Source organism: Mustela putorius, unplaced genomic scaffold (genome assembly GCF_011764305.1).
Source record: "Mustela putorius furo isolate JIRA1106 unplaced genomic scaffold, ASM1176430v1.1 tig00000127_pilon_pilon_pilon, whole genome shotgun sequence".
NCBI lineage: Eukaryota > Metazoa > Chordata > Mammalia > Carnivora > Mustelidae > Mustela > Mustela putorius.
In genome coordinates, this window is record NW_025421288.1 from 5,771,978 (window position 1) to 5,794,414 (window position 22,437).

General features: G+C 41.6%; 2 protein-coding genes across 3 annotated transcripts; both read left to right on the forward strand.

Annotated features, from left to right (window-relative positions):
• The first annotated feature begins 8,762 nt into the window (after positions 1–8,762).
• LOC101679640 (olfactory receptor 4D9) lies at positions 8,763–9,706 on the forward strand. The gene has a single exon (XM_004770441.2). It carries the CDS (start codon positions 8,763–8,765, stop codon positions 9,696–9,698), a length of 936 nt encoding a protein of 311 aa, XP_004770498.1. The 3' UTR covers positions 9,699–9,706.
• Positions 9,707–16,459: 6,753 nt separating this feature from the next.
• LOC101679332 (olfactory receptor 4D9-like) lies at positions 16,460–21,738 on the forward strand. Of its 2 annotated transcripts, none has more exons than XM_013044709.2 (2): positions 16,460–16,667; positions 17,845–21,738. In XM_013044709.2, the coding sequence occupies exon 2, from the start codon at positions 18,823–18,825 to the stop codon at positions 19,756–19,758; it is 936 nt and encodes a 311-aa protein (XP_012900163.2). In that variant the 5' UTR covers positions 16,460–16,667; positions 17,845–18,822; the 3' UTR covers positions 19,759–21,738. The 2 variants fall into 2 exon arrangements, with proteins under 2 accessions (XP_012900163.2, XP_012900164.2); XM_013044710.2 differs by having other exon boundaries at positions 16,460–16,642.
• Positions 21,739–22,437: the final 699 nt, after the last annotated feature.

Sequence of the window (22,437 nt, forward strand, 5' to 3'; positions counted from 1 at the left end):
AGGACAACTACATGGCAGGTAAAGAAATTGATTGAATCCTTTTTCAAGAGGCAAGTTAGGGGCGCCTGGGTGGCTCAGTGGGTTAAGCCTCTGCCTTCAGCTCAGGTCATGATCTCAGGGTCCTGGGATCCAGCCCTGCATTCAGCCCTGCATCCAGCCCTGCATCCAGCCCTGCATCTGGCTCTCTGCTCAGCAGGAAGCCTGCTTCCCCCTTCCCCTCTGCCTGCCTCTGCCTACTTGTGATTTTTCTCTCTCTCTGTCAAATAAATAAATAAAATCTTTTTAAAATAATAATAATAAAATAAAATAAAAACTATTTTTAAAAAAGAGGTAAGTTAATAGAAGCCTAGACATGAGTGATTTGCTCAAGATCTTATATCAAATAAATTGTAGAGATCAGTCTTCAGACACCTAATCTGTTGCTCTTCCTTCACATGGCTGCAATGTGTTAATTACTAGAACTGTCTATACCAAACTACAATCCTGTTCTAGGAAAGATCTTATGATCAGTGCTTCTGTAGTACACATATATGGATACATATGGCCTATCACAGAGTAAGAAATTTTCTCAGCCCAGTTAAACTCCATATGGGCCCCTGACCTTTTGAGAACCTCAACAGTACATAATGGTTGTCCTCCTAGATTCCTATCAGTAATGAAGAACTTGGGAAGCTTTCCCCTTATGTCCTAAAAGGATTTATCTCATGCAGAACCAGACGTGCCAGATTCACATCTCAAGATTCACATTCTCAATGTTCTAAATTTAGACAAAGGCAGAACCTCAGGGATCCTACATGAAAAGCAACCCATTTTCACTATTGAAGAACTGATTTTCCAGTCTCAGATTAGCTTCAGCTTGGAGGATTTACGTTCTTGCCCCCAGGGAGGAAGAGAGGAGGTGTTAAAGAAGGTAAAATTCTAACTGTCTGTTTTTCAGTCTGTTGGTGTTTGGGAAGAGGTGGTACAGGTTAGTGTTTTATCTGGAAAAGCTGGTAAAGAAGTAAAGTAAAAAGTAAGTATTGTGACCTGGATCCAATGTTTATCTCTGCTATCCATCAGCTGTGTAATCTTGAGCAAATTATCTTGTCTCTCCATAGGTTATAGTTCACTATACAAAGATACTTATATTATGCATCTCATGGAGTCACTGGTAAGGTTAAAAGGAGATGACATGTGTGAAACACACAATGCCTGGCAGATAGTAAATGTTCAGTGCAAGGCAAATGTCATTCTCAATGTCACCCTTACTGCTCTGCCTAACACACATTCAACCTCCCATTAACCTCTTCTCTTATATGGCCCATATTCCTCATTATTAGGAGGAAAAAACCTGATGGGATAAAAAACAAAGGGATGTACATTGAATTCAAAACATCTATCATCTTAAAATTTCTGGCTTTCTGTCACCACAAAAGCTTAAATAGACACTCTACAGCTGATAAGTTGCAAGGCTAAAGAGTTTCAGATCAAAAGAAGATAATGAGCCAAAGATAAACCTTAGCTTTGAAAGTGAGATAAGGGACCAGACCAAAAAGTCAGAGTCAGTAGGACAGAAAAGAGCCGGAGGAGAGTTAGCCAAAGGGAGTTGAGTGTTGAGGACGGACTTCAGTTTTATCTGTCATCAGATCTGGGCTGGCCCTATAAGCATTCACTAACTGGCTCAATTGTTTGCCATTTCCTGTCACCTGATCAATCAATTCTAAATTTGACAATATTAACCTACATCCTCTAGCATGAAAATTCCAAGAATAATTCATACTGGTCAAGTCACCATTCATAGTCCTGCTCCATTACTCAGGTAGCTCTGTTCTCAACAGCCCTTAGGCTTTTCCTTATGAAACTGCTTATAAAAGATACACACCACAAGCCACTTTATAGTCCTTTTCATGCAAATGTGTCCTTTCCTTTCCACCTTATCTCTGGTGACTCACTCAAATCAGATTGTTATCACTATGTCAGAATTGTATGGCACCAAAGATATATGGGGTCTGAATCATTGTGTTGCAGAAGCATAATCCCCAAGGGCAAGAACCCAGAAACCGCTGCCACACCATTGCTCCTGACACCTCCTCAAACCATGTCAAAATGCACAACATAACCTGATCAGTAATTCAGAGGAAGGGGAAAGCAATAGCATTTGATGACACGAACATACATCATTTATCTGAATGACATCAAATCACAGCTTGGACTGCAGGTTTTCCATTTAAATCAGTTTTTATTATTTCTTAAGTTCTACCACTAAGAACCATAGAAAATTTAACAGACCCTGGGCATACATATAGCTTTCAAATTACCCTTTCTCGCGTTGTTCCGTGAATCAAACACGTTAGTGATAAACATCTCTGGGTAGCCATGAACCGAATAATATAAAATGATGTTGAAGTAACTAAACTGATGAGTATCAAGAGCTGTCACTGTGCTACCTCCTTAGGTTTTAAGTGAACTAGGAACCTCAGACATGTAGTAGATTAAAGTAATCGCATGGGGTGGGGTGAGGGGGTGCCCTTGTCTGGCTCAGTTGGCAGAACACGTGACTCTTGACCTTGGACTCGTGAGTTTGAACCCCACATTGGGTGTAGAGATTACTTAAAAATAAAATTGTTCTTAAAAATTAAAGTAATCATACAGGGGCAATGTATATATTGTATTAAACAGAAACTGCACAGATAAATCTACACTGTCCAGTCTCTGAGAGTTGCCCTATCAGTAGTCACAGGGTTTTGATTTTTCTATGGAGGCTCTTTTACTTAAGTTTCATTTCCCAGCTGATTGCAAGTTAATGGATTTTGGTCAGGAGGAAGACTGCACGGTCCTTGGTGTGGTTGAACACAATGCTATCTTCTTGAGCCAAAGATGATAATGCTTCCTCCAGAGAAAAGAACACATCCTGAACGTGTTCTGGGACCTCAGCATTATGTGTGAGATGGGGACAGAGAAGAGATGAGGGAGAGGAGTAGGACTTGGTGACGTTTTAATGACTCCCATAGGAACTTCACAGAATTGGCCACTAAGCTTTCCTTGTTCATAACCAACAATATTCCCTTTGCTCATTCCTATATTGGGCTTGTGGCTGAGGGACTAATCGAGGCAACTGAGAAACTGTAAGGCAAAGTTGAAGAGTCAGTAGGATGTGATTCCCTAAGGCTGCCTTTTCCCATCTGAAGGAAGAAAATAACAAAACCACTAACTAACCTTGAGTTAGGCTTTGCATTAAACATAGAATTTCCCCAGAACCTATTTCTTCTAAGATGCAGTTTGAGCATCATAAGAGGATCAATTTCCCACTTGGAGACTGAAGTCAGTTAGTGCTGGTATGCGTGAACTTCTGAAACTAAAAAGCTGTCAGTGTTGATTTTTCAGAAACATGGCAAGTATATAAGGATGTTCCTATTGAAACCAAAATTCTAATGAAGCAAATCACTCTTAAGAAAAGGGAAAGTGGGGCTTACAGAATACAAGAAGAAGGTAAGTTGGCTTCAGGGATGGGACATATTCTGCTTGGTGGGATGTTGAAGTTCAAAGTGTTGAAGGTAGTTGAGAAGGTGCTAATATCCCAGCTCTCAGGAGGGTGACTGCCATGGAAAAACAGCTCCAAATCAATATTCTTGAATTCAATGTATGTTTCTTGGCTGGGAATGGAAGTTTGGGGGTTTTGAGTAAGGTGTTTTAATGGCTAGCTTATCTATGCCCTCATGTACTAATGAATATGACCCATGCTCTTAAAACTTCTGGAGATTCAATTAAGAATAGAGGCTCTTCAGTATTGGGAAAAAGAAAACTGTGACATGAGAGCTTTAACTCCATGTAGAGATTGGGGCAGCCTTTACCCAGTGGAAAGCTGGGGTACAGGGTAACCTTGTAGCTACAGACTCTGTCCAACATATGTGACAAGCTTGTTTCCTAAGGATGGTCCCCTTCGAGGTGATTTCTGAGAAATTCTTGTGCTCTGTATCGCCACCTTGCAAAGAAACATAAAACTTCTTTCTTTTTCCATTCCCCTTCCCCACTCTGTATTATGTATGTGTTTCAATCCGATATGCATAATCTAATGCTCTCAAAGTATCCTTCCCAGTCTTCATAAAAAGACAGCATCCATTGGAACCCACCAGAGCCGTTAGTTCCAAGAGGAATTTATATTTAAGGTGATGCTACTCAGATCTCACTTCTGCACCTTGCCCTGGAGCAGAGCATGTAGTTGATGAAGGAGCCTCCGAAGATGGCAAAGTCTACTCTTTCAAAATCCCTAGTCACTCTGATATCCTCTCACAGGAGAGGATGTGTGGTCTCCTAACACCCACGTACTACTTTCACTTGATTTGGAAAGATTATTTTTTCTTTGCAGCATTTTCTGGGAAGGGCTGATCAACACTGGGAAGAAGTAGAATTTCCCTAGGTTAACAGCATCAGTCTTTGCAATAAGACAAATCTTAGTTTGAGCCATGGCTCTCCCAGCTGTGAGACCTTGAGCAATTTACTTAACCTTTCTGTGCCTCAGCGTCCTCACTTGAGAAATCAAGATAATATCTATTTCATGTGGATACTATAGGTTTTGGAAAAGATAAAATGATGCAGTCAGAATAGCATATAAGAATCACTCCATTCATGTTCACTAAGAGCAAGCAAAAAATAGGGACGCCTGGGTGGCTCAGTTGGTTAAGCAACTGCCTTTAGTTCAGGTCATGATCCCAGGGTTCTGGGATTGAGCTCCACATCAGGCTCCACATCAAGGCCCACATTAGGCTCTCTGCTCAGTGGGAAGCCTGCTTCTCCCTCTCACTCTGCCACTCTCCCTGCTTGTGAACTCTCTCTCTGTCAAATAAATAAGTAAAATCTTTATTTTAAAAAGACAGAGTAAGCATAGTAGAGCTTCATTATTCTGCTCATAGTTCCATAATGCTGAGACCTTGAAAGTTGCACAGACCCTCATCACCCCAACCACTGCCACCGTTCCCTGCCCACAGAGCTTGATATCCAGATGACCGCCTTTCCAACTGGGGATTGGTTTTTTTAATATGAATACCTCTATTTACAACTGCATACAAAAATAAATGTATTGGTGTTTATAAGCAGTTATGTGATACAGTATTCTGAATTTTTTGAGCAACAAAAAAAAATATTACCAAAGAAGAGATTGCACATTAAATCTGCCCCAAAATGTTGGAGAGAGGGCTTTGAACCAACAAGAGGAGCTGCTCTCAGACAAGCCTCCGCAGGTGGACCTGGCATGTGTAAGGAAGAAGCCGTCCCCCGAGGCTAGAGTAGCACCTAGCAGAATCCACTTCCCCAACCGCTTCCGAAACGGATATATAATCTCACCCACTCCTAAGAAGGATCCTTCGTATGAGGTAGGTCTTATTGTCAGCGTGTTGCTGATGAACTCTAATGGTGCAGGCTAGGAACTAACGCTAAGCCATGCCCTGTGAATCTTATGTTTACCATGAGCTCGGGACTGTTGGTAAGTAACTTGCCAAAGGTGATGCCAGCTAGGAAGTGGCAAAACCCAAATGGCTAAGCACTCCAGCTGATCCACCCAGGTGTATCCCAAATGCAAGTGTGGGGCGTTTCTGTTCATCTGGACTGGTAGACAGGGTTTACAAGCATTATGTGCCCAAATGGGGCTGGTTTTTGTGTATATCTGCCATGATTTTATACCTCCTCACTATTCTGTCCACTGATTGCACAAGCTACAACACTCTTACTGTTTTCACTGTAAACTTCTTAAAGAAAAGACAGATGTTTGAGTCACCTTTCCCTCAAAAAGGTCATCTCGGTGGCGCCTGGGTGGCTCAGGTGATTAAGCATCTGACTCTTGATTTCGGCTCAGGTTATGATCTCAGTGTAGTGAGATCGAGGCCCATGAGAGGCTCTGCACTGGTCGTGGAGCCTGCTTAAGATTCCCCTTCTCCTTCTCCCTCTGCCCCTCCCCCCATCACTTGTGTGCATGTGCACTCTCTCTCTTTTAAAAAAAATGATCTGACCGTCATCATAATGCTTAATTTTCTATGCCAACTTGAAGGCTACGGGGTACCCAGATTAATTATTATTTCTGGGTGTATCTGTGAGGGTGTTTCCAGATGAGATTAGTTTTTGAGTGGGTGGACTTGGTAGAGTAGATGAATTGCCCTTCCCAGCTAAGGTGGACATCTTCCAATCCTTTGGGGACCTGAATGGTTTGACAAAAAGTGGAAGAAGGAGAGATTCGCACCCTTTCTCCTGCCTCACTGCTTGAGTCAGAACATCTCATCTCATCATTTATACCATTGGTTCCCTGTTTTTCAGGCCATCAGACTAGGGCTGATTCATACCAATAGCTTTCCTGGGTCTGCAGCTTCTAGACAGCAAACCGTGGGACTTCTCAGCCTCCATACTAGTGTGAGCCAATGCTTCATAATAATTCTCCTTTTGTATGTGTGTTTGTGTGTGTGTGTGTGTGTGTGTAGGCACATATATGTGCATTATATATACATAATTTTTTAAAGATTTTATTCATTTATTTAACAGAGAGAGAGAAAGAGCATGAGCAGGTGGTGTAGCAGGCAGAGAGGCAGCCAGAGGGAGAGGGAGAAGCAGACTCCCTGCTGAGGAGGAAGCCGAATGCAGGGCTCCATCCCAGAACCCTGGGATCATGACCTGAGACAAAGGCAGATGCTTAACCAACTGTACATATTGTATGTATATGTGTATAAATTAGAAGAATCCTAATACCGTCATGGAAATGGTATATAAGGAACAAAATAAAGAAAATAGATATGGTAAAGAAAAACAGGAGCGAGAAAGAAAGGAGGGAGAGGACATGAGGCATAGAAAATTCGGGCTTATTGCAGTGGTTTCTGGAGCAAAAGATTTGAAACCTGTTAACTTATCATTCCAGTATCCAAAAGAAATATTCTAGAGTGGATTGCTGTCATCCATTAAAATACGCTTCTGCTGTCCAGATTGATCAGATTCCTGAAATGATTTCTCTACCTTCTAGCCATGGTGAGTATATGGTGAGGGCAATTCTTAATTCTGGGATCCTGGAGACCTGAAGTCTCTTGCAGTCATTATTCTGAACATTTATTCTTGTCACTCCATGTCGTTACTAAAGCCCCAAGACAGGGAGACTGAGCTGAATTGGAACAAATGATAATGGAATGGGGAGGAGCTCTTATCTTATGTTTCTATGGGAGCAAAAAAAGAGAGTCCTGCGTGGGGAACCGTGGTCAGTTAAGGAATTTTTTTCCCTAAGATTAGAGGAACAAAATGAAAAAAATGCAGAAATTAAAACTAGAATCAGAGAAAGAACTACAGGGCAGCCTACATAATATAAGGATTTGGGAGGCCCTTACGTCTCTAAGTGAGAGAAAAATAAGAAGGCAACCCTGAGTTTGTACCTGGTAAGGGCTACAACTGCAAAACTCTAAAAGTAACTATAGTGAAAGTGAGTGGTCCATTTAATGTCACTTTCGATGAAATTCATTCCTTAAGTATGAGATTAAAATGTTATAATCACCACAGGATTATTACGTTTTACATTTCATGGAAGTATGATGTACATACATACAGAAAATGCCCATCCATGAATGTACAGCTGTATGAATTTTCACACATGTTGAATACGCCTTTAAAACAATAACCCTGATCAAGAAACAGAACATTACCAGCACCTTAGAAACCTTCTTCACGTTTCCTTTCATTTTGTATCTTTTTTATCCTTTTTGTAAACAAAATAGGAGAGTGTGCATTCCTTTGTGCCTGGATAATCTGGCTCCACATTATAAACATAACAAGGTTCGTTTATACCATTGCGCACAGCATAGATCATTCCCACTGATGTCTTGTGTGGATTTAACACAATTTATCTTTCCTACTGTTGGTGGGTGTTTGTGTCTTTCTCCAGTTTGAAGCAATTACAAATAGTGCTCCTGTGAACATTGTAGGATATGTCCTGTGTTGCCTGTGACATGCATACAGACTTCCTAGGAGTAGAAGAGATGTTCTTAGGTACCTACCTCCATCCTATGAGATATGTATACAGCATGAGCAGATAGACCCTGACCATAGAGTGGCTGTGCCAATTTCACACACCCTTCTGAACTATATGAGTTCAGTTCCACATCTTCACTATCACCTGGCATTTCTGATCGTTTTCCATTTAGCCATGTGGGTGTGTAGGTAGTAGTTTCTTCCTGCAATTTTAATTTGCATTTTTCTGATAACTAATCAAGTTGAACTGGCAGTTGGATATTCTTGTTTGAGCAGTTCTGGTTCATGCCTTTGTCGTTTTCTGATCCAGTTGTCATCTTTTTTTCCCCCTGCTTTGTACACTTTTTTTTATATATTCTGGACATGATTTTTTTTCAGATATACATATTGTACATACATCATCCCATCTGTAGATTATCTTTTAATTGTTGTGACGTATTTGTGAACAAAATTCTTCATATAGTCAAATTTATGTTTATTGTTTATTATTTTAAGTGTCAGATTGTATTGTAAAAGTACAATTGAGTAAGTTCACAGACCTGTTACCTGTATTTCAGTGACCATTCTGATAGAACCCATCAGCTTGGATGACGGGAGTCAAAAACCCAGATAATCTTCCACCTACTGGTGGCATGCTGAATTGCAGGCACAACACATGCATGGGAAAAGAGCTTCCTCCCAAGAAAAACACCAAGAGTCAAGAGACAGAAAAGACAACAGTAGATGTTATAACACATTCCTTAACTGCTTTGTTATTTCTTCCAAATATATACTTGAAAAGGATCTGTGACCCAATGGATCAGGGAAATTATACCAGAGTGAAAGAATTTATTTTCCTGGGTATTACCCAGTCTCGAGAACTGAGCTGGGTCTTGTTTGTCTTCTTGTTTATAGTGTATACAACAACTCTGCTGGGAAACCTCCTCATCATGGTCACTGTGACCTGTGAGGCTCACCTTCACACCCCCATGTACTTCCTGCTCCGCAATCTCTCTATCTTGGACATCTGCTTTTCCTCCATCACTGCTCCCAAGGTCCTAGTGGATCTTCTATCAAAGAGAAAAACCATCTCCTTCAATGGCTGTGTCACTCAAATGTTCTTCTTCCACCTTCTGGGAGGAGCAGATGTTTTTTCTCTCTCTGTCATGGCCTTTGATCGCTATATAGCTATCTCAAGACCCCTTCACTATATGACTATCATGAGTAAGGGACGATGTACTAGCCTGGTGCTGGCCTCCTGGGTGGGGGGCTTTGTCCACTCCATTGTGCAGATTTCTCTGTTGCTTCCCCTCCCCTTCTGTGGACCAAATGTTCTTGACACTTTCTATTGTGATGTCCCTCAGGTCCTCAAACTTGCCTGCACTGACACCTTCACCATGGAGCTCCTGATGATTTCCAATAATGGATTGGTCAGTTGGTTTATTTTCTTCTTTCTCCTCATATCTTATACAGTCATCCTGGCTATGCTGAGGTCTCACGCTGGGGAGGGGAGGAGAAAAGCCATCTCCACCTGCACCTCCCACATCACTGTGGTGACCCTGCATTTTGTACCCTGTATCTATGTCTATGCCCGGCCCTTCACTGCCCTCCCCACAGATAAAGCCATTTCTGTCACCTTCACTGTCATCTCCCCTTTGCTCAATCCAATGATCTACACCCTCAGGAATCAGGAAATGAAGTCTGCCATGAGGAGACTAAAGAAACGACTAGGGCATTCAGAAAAGATTTAAGTTCTGTAAGAATGAGATAGCCCCCAAAGGTAAGTATAGACATTAAACCTCACTTTCTCAAAATGGGAAGAGATCACTTTAATGCCAAAAACAAAGGGGTATCTATGGATATCAGGGAGTCCTCAAAGAAGTGGATTCTGTAGTATAGTATGTGCTAAGGGCCTCTAGGTGACACTGCTTTAAGGTGAAGCTCATTCATCACTTCCATTACTCACTTTCAATTATTCATTCTGCAAATATTTTACAGAGCACACATTATGTGCTTGACAGTACTAGGATTCAGATTGCTGAAAAAAGATTAAATATAGTCACATTCCTAGAGCCATATCCCAAAATGCATTAATGGAGAGATGAACAAAGTGCTGTGGGAATATTGTAGACACTTTACCTGAGAGTTTCAAAAGGCATTTTCTAGGGAGTATACCTTTTCAAGGGGAAAAGACAGAAAAACACAACCCAAGAAAAGAAACCAGTATTACCAATGGGGAGAGACAATTATAAAAATATGCCACGTTTGTGCAACGGTGAGCTCAATGTAGCCATGAAGTAGCGCACTTGTGAAGTGAGAATACCACTAGTGGACATTTACGAGGAAAGTAGAACTCCATTTGTGGTCCCTTAAGTGATGCAAATCCATGATTTCTATTGGGAAGAGAGGATCCTCAAATCACTTCAAAGCTATGGTTTCTTCCGAGATAGAAGGAGGTAATGCTGTGAGTGGGAGCATTCATCAAGAAATAACAGTCAGTGATGGGTAAAGGCTGTAGACAGCTCACCTGAATCTGGGCAAGGCTTAAGCAAATAGAGATGCTAAGCACTCCCCTGGTGAAAAAAACTGACTCCTCATTGTATAGTAGGATTATCCCAATCACAGATGAGTCAGACCCAAATTCCTCACTGTTTCTGCACGTAGGGAACCCACAACTTTTTAACACTTCCCATTCAATCCATTAAAAGGTAAAGAAAGGGTCATAAAAAGCATGAAGGTGGGGTGCCTGGGTGGCTCAGTGGGTTAAAGCCTCTGCCTTTGGCTCAGGTCATGATCTCAGGGTCCTGGGATCAAGCCCCGCATCAGGCTCTCTGCTCAGCGGGGAGCCTGCTTTCCTTCCTCTCTCTCTCTCTCTCTCTCTCGCTTACTTGTGATCTCTGTCAAAAAAAAAAAAAAAAAAAGATGTTAAAAAAGCATGAATGCTTAATCACTGAATCTGGGAATTTGCTAGTCTTTGTAATGAAAGGGATGAGAAAGATAATGGAGAAGGTTTACCTAACAATCCAACTGATCTTTTGCTGGGATTGATTGATTTTACTAGACTATGTCTTTCTTCCTAATAAAGCTCAAGCCACAGAAGCTGGCACTTGTCTGTTAGAGTAGATAAAATGCTGTGACAAAAACATCCAAAACCAAAGTACTTAATAACTGGCGTAAAAATTTATTTGATGCTCAGGGCACAGGCCAGTGCTGGTCTTTAGAAAGAGCTGTTCCATTCATCATTTAGAGAGACAGGCTTCTTCCACCTTGGGCTCCACCTTTCCCAAGGTCTTAAGAATCTCTCCATTCATCCAGCAAATGGAGAAAGGGAGAGAGGATTAAGAATCCCCTTAATCTGAAGATGTTGGGGGGCACTGCGGTGGCTCAGTTTGTTGGGTGTCCAACTATTGGTTTCAGCTGGGGTTGTGATCTCAGGGTCATGAGATTGAACCCTGGATGGAGTTCCAATGTCAGCAGGGAATCTGCTTCCTCTTTCCCTCTCCTTCTGCCCCTTCCCCCACTCGTGGGCATGCATTCTCTCTCTCTCTCTCTCCCCCACCTCCTCAAATAAATAAATAAATCCTTAGAAAATGTTGTAAAGAATTGTGGGGAGAGGGGAAGGGTCATTATTAGCAAGTCCTTAGAGTGGTACTTTCCACTTCTGGCTACATTCCGTTGACCAGCCCTTGTTCATATAATCCCATTTCACTGCAAGGGAATCTGGAGAATGTAATCTAGCTCTATTCCTAGAAAGAAAAGGAGAACATGAAAAATGATGAACTCTAATGATCTCTTCCACATCTATGATTCTGTGCTAAGAAATCACAAATGGATTAGATCACAAAGACTATACTTTGTCTCTAAGAGGATTCTGTTAACGTGTAGATGTGCTGGAAGTACTGCTGGACCCTTGGAATATACAGAGAATCAAACCAAAATGGAGGAAATTTGGGGAAAGGAAATTTAATTTAAAGGAAGGGGAAGGTAATCCTGGAAATTAGAGTGACAGTAAACTGAAATATCAGGTCCCAATAGCTAAAACACTGGACTTAAGTGCCCAGAGGAGATTGGCTTAGTAGACAACCTTAGAGAAGACAACCTTCACTTAACCCTACAGTCGCCATCAGCTAATTGTAAATGAACATTTATTAATACATTAGAAGGTCCTACAGAGATGATTGATTTTTCTTTGTTGACTGTCCTTTTCTATGTTCTGTTCTGTTCTTACCACTCAAAAATATTCTGAATTATTTTCCAATATTAGACACACTTCTCCAAGCATTAAAATTCCAATAAAGACATAAATTTGTCTTAGGCTAGATCCATCTTCAGACCAAATGACCATATACTAAGTGGTTCCATCTTTGCTCTGGCATCATTGTTCTCCAGATCTTATGTACTTTTCACAATGATGCCTCTTTTTTATTTTCTACCTCTATGTTGACTTCACCTTGAGCAAAACCTTTGTGATTGGGTGGATTTTTAGGTAACCAAAGATATGTACAATCAGAGTTTATGTTCCCCAGTACAAGATCCTACAAATGACAGCAACCCAGCAAAATTTGCCCATGAAGCTTCACTTGGACTGTTTAGACATGCAAAACAACCTGACCAAACACAGTGGGGAAAAGCAACTGAATTCATGAAAGCACCATTAAATTTACTTCTCTTGCAATATGACATCACATAATTACTTGGATTAATCTATATTTTTCTCCAGGTAGAGCCATATCCTTAGGTATTACAAATAAACTGATTCTAGCTTATCCTACACAGGTTACATATGCTTGGTCCTAACATCTGTGACTTTTTTTCTACGTAAGGAATGTTGATTTTAAATTCCCATGGTATTTTTTAAGCAAGTAAACATATCAATATATGCAAACCAGCTAGTTTAGGAGTGATATCGTCACTCTGGATTTCTCTGAGAAACTCAAACTCTTTCAAGTTTGAAAGAGTTCTCAACATAGCTCTTATTCAATAAAAAAGACTTCCAGTTCAGCACTGGATTAGTGACCTCTTACTCCATAACATATTACCCCAAAACTTAGTGGCTTAAAAAACACAGTTTGTGTGCGTTGGGAACCAGGCAAGGCTTAGCTAAATCTTCTGCTTCAGGGTCTCTCACAAGGTGATAGTCAATGTGTCAGCAGGGATCTATTGTCTCATTTCAAGGTTCACTGGGGAAGGATCTACTTCTAAGCTCACTCATAGGATTGCTGGCCAGAACCATGAGCTATTGGGATGAGGGCCTCAGTTCCCTATAGGCTGTTGGCTGGAGCCCATCCTCAGGTCGTTGCCATGTGGACCTCTCCAACATGGCAGCCTACTTCATCAGAGTGAACAATCAAGGCAAAAGAGTGTGCAGCAGGATAGAAGTCAGTCTTTTTTTTTAACATTTTATTTATTTATTTGACGGAGATGACAAGTAGGCAGAAAGGCAGACAGAGAGAGAGGAGGAAGCAGGCTCCCCACGGAGCAGAGAGACTGATGTGGGGCTCAATCCCAGGACCCTGAGATCATGACCTGAGCTGAAGGCAGAGGCTTTAACCCACTGAGCCATCCAGGTGCCCCTAGAAGTCAGTCTTTTATAGCCTAATTTTGAAAGTGACATCCTATCACTTTTGCTGTACTCTATTCATTAGAAGCAAGTCACTAAATTCCCTCCACACACAAGAGGAGGGGATTGTACAAAAGCATGAATATCAGGGCCAGGACTGGAAAATTCTAGAAGTAAATTATGAAAAACTATTGAAAATTATGAAAGAAACCTAAAAATTAATTTATTCAGAAAAGGTTACAAGAGACAAAAGAAAATGGGTAGTGAGGAATGTCAGAGGTGATTCAGAGCTACTGAGCCCTTGGGACAAGCAGATAATAGTGCCAGCCACAGCAAGAGAAGAATTTATTTATTAATAACAATGATCAGATCAAATGATCAGATCAGATCAACTTTTTAATGTTTTAAATTTTTTTTGTTTATTTATTTAAGTAATCTCTACACTAAATGCAAGGCTCAAACTCACAACCCCAAGAGCAAGAGTCACATACTCCTCTGACTGAGCCAGCCAGGCACCCCTCAGATAAACTTTTTAAAAAGATTTTATTTTTAAGTACTCTCTACAACTGGCATGGGGCTTGAACTCACAGCCCCAAGATCAAGAGTCACAGGAGCTACCAATTCAACCAGCCAGGCACCCCTACCGTAGACATTTTCAGTTGGAGGTATGCAATGTCCAAGTGAGACCACCCATAGATCTATGGTGAGAGACAAGGTTTCAAAAATGATATAGGGAATGAGATGAGAAGCAAATTGCAACTTTCTGCTTTTAGGACCTCTGGAACCATAGGGCCCAGTCCATGGTAGATGCTCAATAAATATTTCACAGTTGGATATTTGATGAGTGAATAGTACCAACATATCTTTTATTTGCTTATATCCCCTCTTCATAGGAGAAGTTTGGTGGAAAACAAAGAGAAATGCATTTCCCAATCTTTATGATGCTTCTGATGTATATCAATAGGACAACAAGCAAACCATCGGCCTAGAAAGAAAAAAATTGGAATGAGTTGGGAAAAAATTGGGGAAAATTGGGCTGAAATACACTCTACTGGGAATTCTGTTCATTTTCCCTGAGTTCCTACCTCTTAAGGAGGCGGACTCCTGTTTGTCCCCTGTGAGCCCTTCAGGCAAAGATATTTGGGCTCTAAGCCCAAGGTCTAGGAGGACTCATCTCCTCCCCTACATTAGGAAAGCTGCAAAACCAAAGTGTGTCCTCCACTGCATGAGTTCTTAATAACACTCCAGGGAGCTTCGTCCCAAAAGGAAAGTCTGGCTATTTGAGTTAGCAGCCACATCCAACAATAATTCCCTTTGGTGAGCTTCTGCTGGTTCTGGGGCTGAGAGACCCGTACTCATGTAGGGACACCACAAGGCAGCGTGATAGGACTGTGATCGTCTCACCACACAGAGACGATTCTTGGAGCTGCCCTTTGCCTCTGACAGGAAGAAAGAAGATCCTGACCCAACCAACCCTCAGATGCATATCTTCCTTAAAGGAGAATATTCCTTGACAGTTAGTGTCTCCTAAGGCCAGTGTATGCAGCCAAATGGCTAGCTCTGCTTCTAACAGGTAGGGATTCGAGTTTGGGACCTTTAATGAGGTCATTTCATTTTGAGGTGTGCTAGTGTGTCTGTGCATATGGGGCCATGTCCCAGCAATTTTGAAATGTCACTGTGAATTACAAAAGTGTTTTGAATATTAACAATGCTCCTGTATATTCTATTATGTATATTAAAGCTAGAAACCATAGTGATGACGAGAAGAGGAACACATTCTTTGATACAAGGAAGGTGGCTTGAAGAGCATACAGAGAAATCAGTTGTAAAGAGATGGAAATGGGGGCGGCAATGTGTGCTAGACAGTGGGGCTGAGGTTTCCCCCAAGCTGGGGATTCCATGCCACTCAGTAAGCCTGATTTATTAAGGTGGTTCTACCCAGACAAGATTCTGAAGAACTTTGGGATCTTGAGTTTGTTCTTGCCAAAAACAAAAACAAAATCCAACATATAAATGACACTTCTCTGTTTTCTTTCTTCTTTTTTGTTCCAAGCAGACATATCCATACACTGGGGCTCTCTGTCAGCCTCCCATTCTCCATGTGTTAGGTTCCTAGTTCCACATCCCTTTTGTGCACAGAGGAGCACATTTTTGGTGTTCAGAAGAGCATGTTTGGAGTATTTCTTGATGATTTTGATGACCTGGTCATGCTTATGACTAACATCTGCACAGAACCTCATGCATGTGGGTTTCAAAGCCCATTCTCTCAACAGCTATGACCAACTGCCCCTGAGAATTCTTGACATCAGCAATTGTTCTTGCCACCACCAGTCAGCTCTTAGTTAAATATCAATAAACAATCTGAGGTTAATTGGGATTATTAACTGTTAGCAATGGGTAGAACACACAGTCTTGACTAGTCATAAGGTAACTGAGGCTATATTATTTAGAATAATTCAGCATTAAATCTCCAAAGGCCTAGAAATTACCCAGATCAATGGGTCCACCTAATATTGTTCGATGCTGTGCAGACCTTGCCTACTTTCAAAAGGACTTAAGGCAGCAAATGCTCCCATTTCATTGATGATAGGAATGACCTTCCTGGAGTTCACTGCCTTTAAGGATTCCACTGTCGATCCGTGAAGGCAACCGGAGCTCCTGTTCCCAACCTGATATCCTTCCTCTGCACCACATTACTCTATGCCATAGATCAAAATAAAACAAAATCCTCTGTGCTTTCTCTAAAACACTACATGTGCTTTGGTCATTTTATTTTTAAGATTTTTTAAAAATCTTTACTCTGAAGAAGATGTCTGGCCCTTTTAAAAACAAAAAAGATTTGAAGGCAATGAAATTCTCTGAGAGTTACTGACGGGTCAATAGATCATTGGCAGAAAGCCTAGAAAATGAGTGTTTGTGGCTTGGGCTTCAAAGGAAAGAGAACAGAAAGTTAGTGAAGGAGCAGTTCTGTTCTGAAGAGAAAATGAGAGAGAAAGTCCGGTGAGAGCAGAGAGCCCCATCCCGCACAGCAGGCCTGGCCTGGCATCAGTGTGGAGGGAATACTGAGGGAAGCAGCACAACCCAGTGTCAGACCCGAACAGCGCCGGCCGTTCGTTTAAGTGATGACAAGGACCAGTAAGTACTTGGAGCTGGGGAAAAAGTGAGTTCCATCTTCATTTGCACAACGGTAACAGCAGGCATTCTGGACAGGAAAGAGCAAAAGGGGAGGGTCCGGGAAGAGAATGATGGCAAGGGGCCAGTCAGCATCCCTGAGACTAGTTCTGTTCTGTCTGTTAGCCGGCAGTTAGGGAAGTCAGGATTCTGACCTCGCGTAGACAAAGAGACAGAGGCTGGTTCTTCCTGATGAGCACATTCAAAGGAACAGTTCTCAGGTGCCTGAGAAAAACTGCCTTGCAAGAAATCCATGTTCATGATTGAAAGCCCTTTTTAGTAAATGCTCTGAGAAAGGGAGGTCAGGGGCCCATATGTCCACATGTCAGCTGGAACAGACAGTAAATTCTCCTGGCAGCTCTGTGCTTTCTCAGGTAAGCGTTTTAACGGGAGGCTGGAGACATCCTGAACACACAGCCCTCTGCTGCCCCAGCGCCTGATAAACTTGGGTCCTGTCTTTGTGCAGAGGTTTGGGCAGAGTCATTATGTGCAAAGAATTCCACAGTTCTCCAGAGCACAGGGAGTGAATGGAGATGTTCCTTATCCTAATTATAGGGACGGCTTCACAGGTGCATGTATTTGTCAAAAGGCATCAAATTGTGCCCCTTAAATATGTGCAGTTTATTATATGCAAGTTACTCCTTAACAAAGCTGATTTTTTTTAAGAGAGAGCAAGCTACAAAGGGCAATTTTATTGTAAGCAGTTGACAAAACTGCAAAAGCCACCTAAAGCAGTGCTTACTGTAAATATTCTCTTTATTTATTAACTAAAGTCCTTAGTTTGTATTACGGTTCATTCTTAGTGTTATGTGTTCTGTGGATTTGACAAATGCATGGAGCCATGTATAAAAATCCCTAAAAATCCCTTGTGCTTCACCTACTCATCCCTCCCCACCTGTACACCCCAGCCCTTGGCAACCGTTCATCTTTCTACTACAGTTTGCCTTTTCCAAAATGTCATATAGTTGGAATCATACAGTGTGTAACTTTTCAGATGGCCTTTTTTCACTTAGCAATATGCATTTAAGGTTCCTCTCTGTTCCCATGGCCTCAACAGCTCATTTCTTTTTAGAACTGAATAATACTCCATTGTATGAGACACATCTGCTTTTTAAATGCTACATTTGGTCCTCATTGTAATTACTTCAAAAAACTATCTTTCGTAGGAAAAAGCGTAACAGCATCTCCCAAATAAATGCGATAGAGAAGACGGGCCCTGCAAAATGTCAGCAGCTGCTGTGTGAAGGGACCTGTGGTCTGCAGGTTAAAGAATGCGGGTTAAAGAGACTCCGGTTAAAGAATGAAACAAACCCATTCAAACTTCACAGCCCTATGACACAAACATGATTATACCCACTTTCACTGATGATAAACAGAAACTCAGAGTCAGCTATGAATGAGCTACCTACTCATTTAATACAGATTCTATATTCAAATTCAGATCTACTGGTTCTAAAATCTGTGATTTTTGCACAAAACTGAAGCTTTTGCAAATAGCGAGGTGAGAGGAAGTGCCATCCAAGTGTAGGTGATGAGAAGGGAGTGAGCCTAAGAAAAAGGCATTTGTCTTGTGACCCAGGTGATAAAGTCTTTGCCAAGGGCATTATGAGGAGCAGGGACTGTAGCTATCACTTGCCAAGTCCCATGGACAAAAGAGAAGAAGACACCAAGGAGAAGAAAAACTGAAAACAAAAGCAGCATGTGCTCAAATCGTGTTAGCAGCTGCAACCTGTTTGTCCTGGGGGAAAAGCAAACTGGAAACTTCTTCTTGTCTTAACAGTGATGATCATCAAGTACTATCAAATTTTGCACAGACTATGCCAAATTGTCTACTGTAAAACAGTATGAGAGAAGATTCTCTAAGCTTCCATGAGACCGTGTTTTATACTTCTCCCCTGTGTGTTTCCAAATTCCTAACAATTAGATACAGGAGTATTCATTGCAAAACAAAACTATTCTCCTCACTTCTCATACCACCTAGTGGCTTTTCAAGAAGGATATAGAATATGTAAAATTATGCAACTGTAAAAAATTTTAGTAAGAATTTAATAGCATGCTGATTTCAGTGCTTCGATTAATTACCTCCCTTGGAAATCCACTCTTATTTTCTCCCCAGGTAGTTGAAGAAGAAAAAATATGATACAATGGAGCAGGGAAATTACACCAGAGTGAAAGAATTTATTTTTCAAGGACTGACCCAGTCCCGAGAGCTGAGTTTGCTCTTATTTCCTTTGTTATTTTTGGTGTACATGTCAACTGTAATGGGAAACATCCTCATCATGGTCACTGTGACCTGTGAGTCCCGCCTTCACACCCCCATGTATTTCCTGCTCCGCAATCTCTCAGTCTTGGATATCTGCTTCTCCTCCATCACTGCTCCCAAGGTCCTCGTGGACCTTCTGTCAAGGACAAAGACCATCTCTTTCAATGGTTGCATCACTCAGATGTTCTTCTTCCACCTTCTCGGTGGGGCAGACATTTTTTCTCTCTCTGTCATGGCCTTCGATCGCTACATGGCCATCTCCAAGCCCCTGCACTACGTGACCATCATGAGTAGGGGGCGATGCACTGCCCTCATTGTGGCCTCCTGGGTGGGGGGCTTTGTCCACTCCATCGTGCAGATTTCCCTGTTGCTGCCCCTCCCCTTCTGTGGACCCAATGTCGTTGATGGCTTCTACTGCGATGTCCCCCAGATCCTCAAACTCGCCTGCACCAACACCTTTGCTCTTGAGGTCTTAATGATTTCCAACAATGGTTTGATCTCTACACTATGGTTTGTCTTCCTTCTTGTGTCCTACACAGTCATCTTGATGATGCTGAGGTCTCACGCTGGGGAGGGCAGAAGGAAAGCCATCTCTACCTGCACCTCCCACATCACTGTGGTGACCCTGCACTTTGTGCCCTGTATCTATGTCTATGCCCGGCCCTTCACTGCCCTCCCCATGGACAGAGCTGTATCCATCACCTTCACGGTCATCATCCCTGTCCTGAACCCCATGATCTACACCCTGAGGAACCAGGAAATGAAGTCATCCATGAGGAGACTGAGGAGAAGACTTGGACCTTCTGAAAAAGAATAGATGCTATGAAATCTAGATTGAAAGTCAAAACTGAAAAGTATTTCCTCACAACACAGTAGAAGACCATCTTGAGACCGAAGTTCTCCCTTTGTCCCTCAGCAGCATCCTTTAATAAGGGTGGCCTGAAACAATCTTTTCTGAAAGGTTTTATCTTGGTGAGATTGTTGACAACTAAGAGTCTCAGACCCATAAATTGTCAGCTCTTAATGAGACTCCAAAGATTACATCACCCAAACACCTCAGGTGAGCTTTACAGGTGAGGAAGTAAGTTCTGTGAGAAAGTTACCTCTCACAACCCAGGGATCAAGAGTCACATAATCTTCCCACTGAGCCAGCCAGGCACCCTAAGACTATGAGCTGAGGTAAGTTTCATGCTTTATCAAAGCTTCCCTAGCTAATGAATGGCAGAGGCACGGCTAGATCTGAGATATCTGAGCCTCAGCTAAGTGCATGTTTCACTAGTCCTGCTGCCTCATACTGGATTTTCTAAGGTCTGAAATAAGCTCATCCATAAAAATTTCTCCTCTATTGTAGTATTACAAAAGGTGCTTGCATGTCTTCATCAGACCAAGGAGTAGATACCTTAGGCTTCAGGCCCCTCTAAGAATTTCAACATCATTTCCTAGGCATTCATTCCCAGCCAGCCCTCCAGAGAAAGGAATCCTATCCTGTGCCCATTGCTGGAATGTGCCTGACTCAAGTCCACAAGAAGCAAAGGCTGAAGAATAAATGACTTTTCATTATCCAGGCTTCCTTTTTAAGAAAACAATATCATATTTGAGTTGGTCTTCTGACAACCTGTTAATTTGTCAATTTCATTCAATAAATGAAATTGGTAGTTAGCTAAAATTCGGATTGCATTTGGATCTCAGTCTTCTCTCCCATGCAGTCTCTGATGGATGTGTGAAGTAAGGGAAGTAAAGAGCCATTTTTATAGCCTGATTCTGAGAAAAACGCAAGCTAGGGAAACCTGCTCCAAAATATAGCCAATCCCAAACATCTCTATCACGGCCTCGTGTTCCTCCCTCGGTGCTGGCCCCATATCCCTATTGTGGAATATTTTGTAAGTTAGACATAACTCATAGGGTTAAGTTAGATAGAATGCCACCACTTTGGAAGTTAGATATATCTCTGGATGGTCACAGCAAGCTGCTGGTGGTGATGGTGGAGAGGGGGCATCTCTGAGTTTATCCTCAGTGGTACCTCTCAGAGGATTGGCTTATTGGACTAGTCAAAGGCACCAGGTGTCCTCCTAGAGGAGATGTAGAACAGGAAAACTGCAGTGCATGGATATGAGGGGTGAGTCCAAGCCCAGGCTGTCAAAGGTAGCCCAGGAGACCCAGGTACAGAAGGATGGAACATTTCTGCACAACAAAGCAAGGCAGAATTTATTAACAAAATTCACATTAGCTAATGCCAGATCCTTGACTCAAGGGTGCTTTACTAAAGTCAGAAGATCTTTTGAAAAATCTGCATTTGCTTCTTTGGGGCTGATTATGACCTCCTGCCTAGAATTAAAACCATTCACCTCAGTTTTGACTTCAGCCTTGACTTTTATATCTAATCACTCACATATCAAAAACAGCAAGAACAGTTCAAACTTCCCTTTGAACCAGAATACAGAATCATATTCTGCCCTAACCAGTATGTTCTTTTGTCAACAGTAGTAGATATTTTCTTCCTTGTAAATCATTTTTCAAAATTTTTATTATTTAAGCATGATTGATATACAATGTTATATTAGTCCCAGATACACCACATAGTGATTCTCAATTCTGTACATTAACCACACTCACCAGAATAAGTGTACTCTCCACCTGACACCATGTAAAGTGATTACAATATTATTGACTGTTCTCCCTACACTGTACTTTTCATCTCAATGACTTATTCATTCTATAACCGGAAGTTTGTAAACTCTTAATCCCCTTCACCTATTTTCTTCATCCTCCTACCACCACTTGCAAATCATTTTTTATTTTAAAAAAGTCAAGATTTTCTTAAAAATTAAACTTCCTTTCCTTATACTTTTTTTTTAGCATTTCGTCTTTATTTTCTAAAGGCAAATAATGAATTGAGGATTCACAAGAAAAAAATATGTTTGTGTGTATGTGTGTCTCCTGTCTATACACATATTCGTGCTTACATATAGACTGCTCAGTACAAGAAAAAAATATATAGCATGTAGTTCATTTTAAAATACACACACACATGCACACACACACACACATATTTTTATAAGACAATTAATTGATTCTAGTGTTCCTAAAAGGCCATGGTACTTTTATTTATCTATTTATTTGTTTATTTGCTTATTAAGATTTTATTTATTTGACAGACAGAGATCACAAGTAGGCAGAGAGGCAGGCAGACAGGGACGGGGAGGCAGGCTCCCCACTAAGCAGAGAGCCCAATGCAGGGCTTGATCCCAGGACCCTGAGATCATGACCTGAGCCGAAGGCAGAGTGCCTCCCATACTTAATTTTTTTAAAGATTTCTTTATTGATTTACATAATCTCTATATCCAACCTGGGACTCGCACTCACAACCCATACTCTTCCCACCAAGCCAGCCAGGCACCCTGACTATGATACTTTAGGAGCACCTGGATGGCTCAGTTGGTTAAGTGGCCAACTCTTGATTTCTGCTCAGATCATGCTTGATCTGCTGAGATCAAGC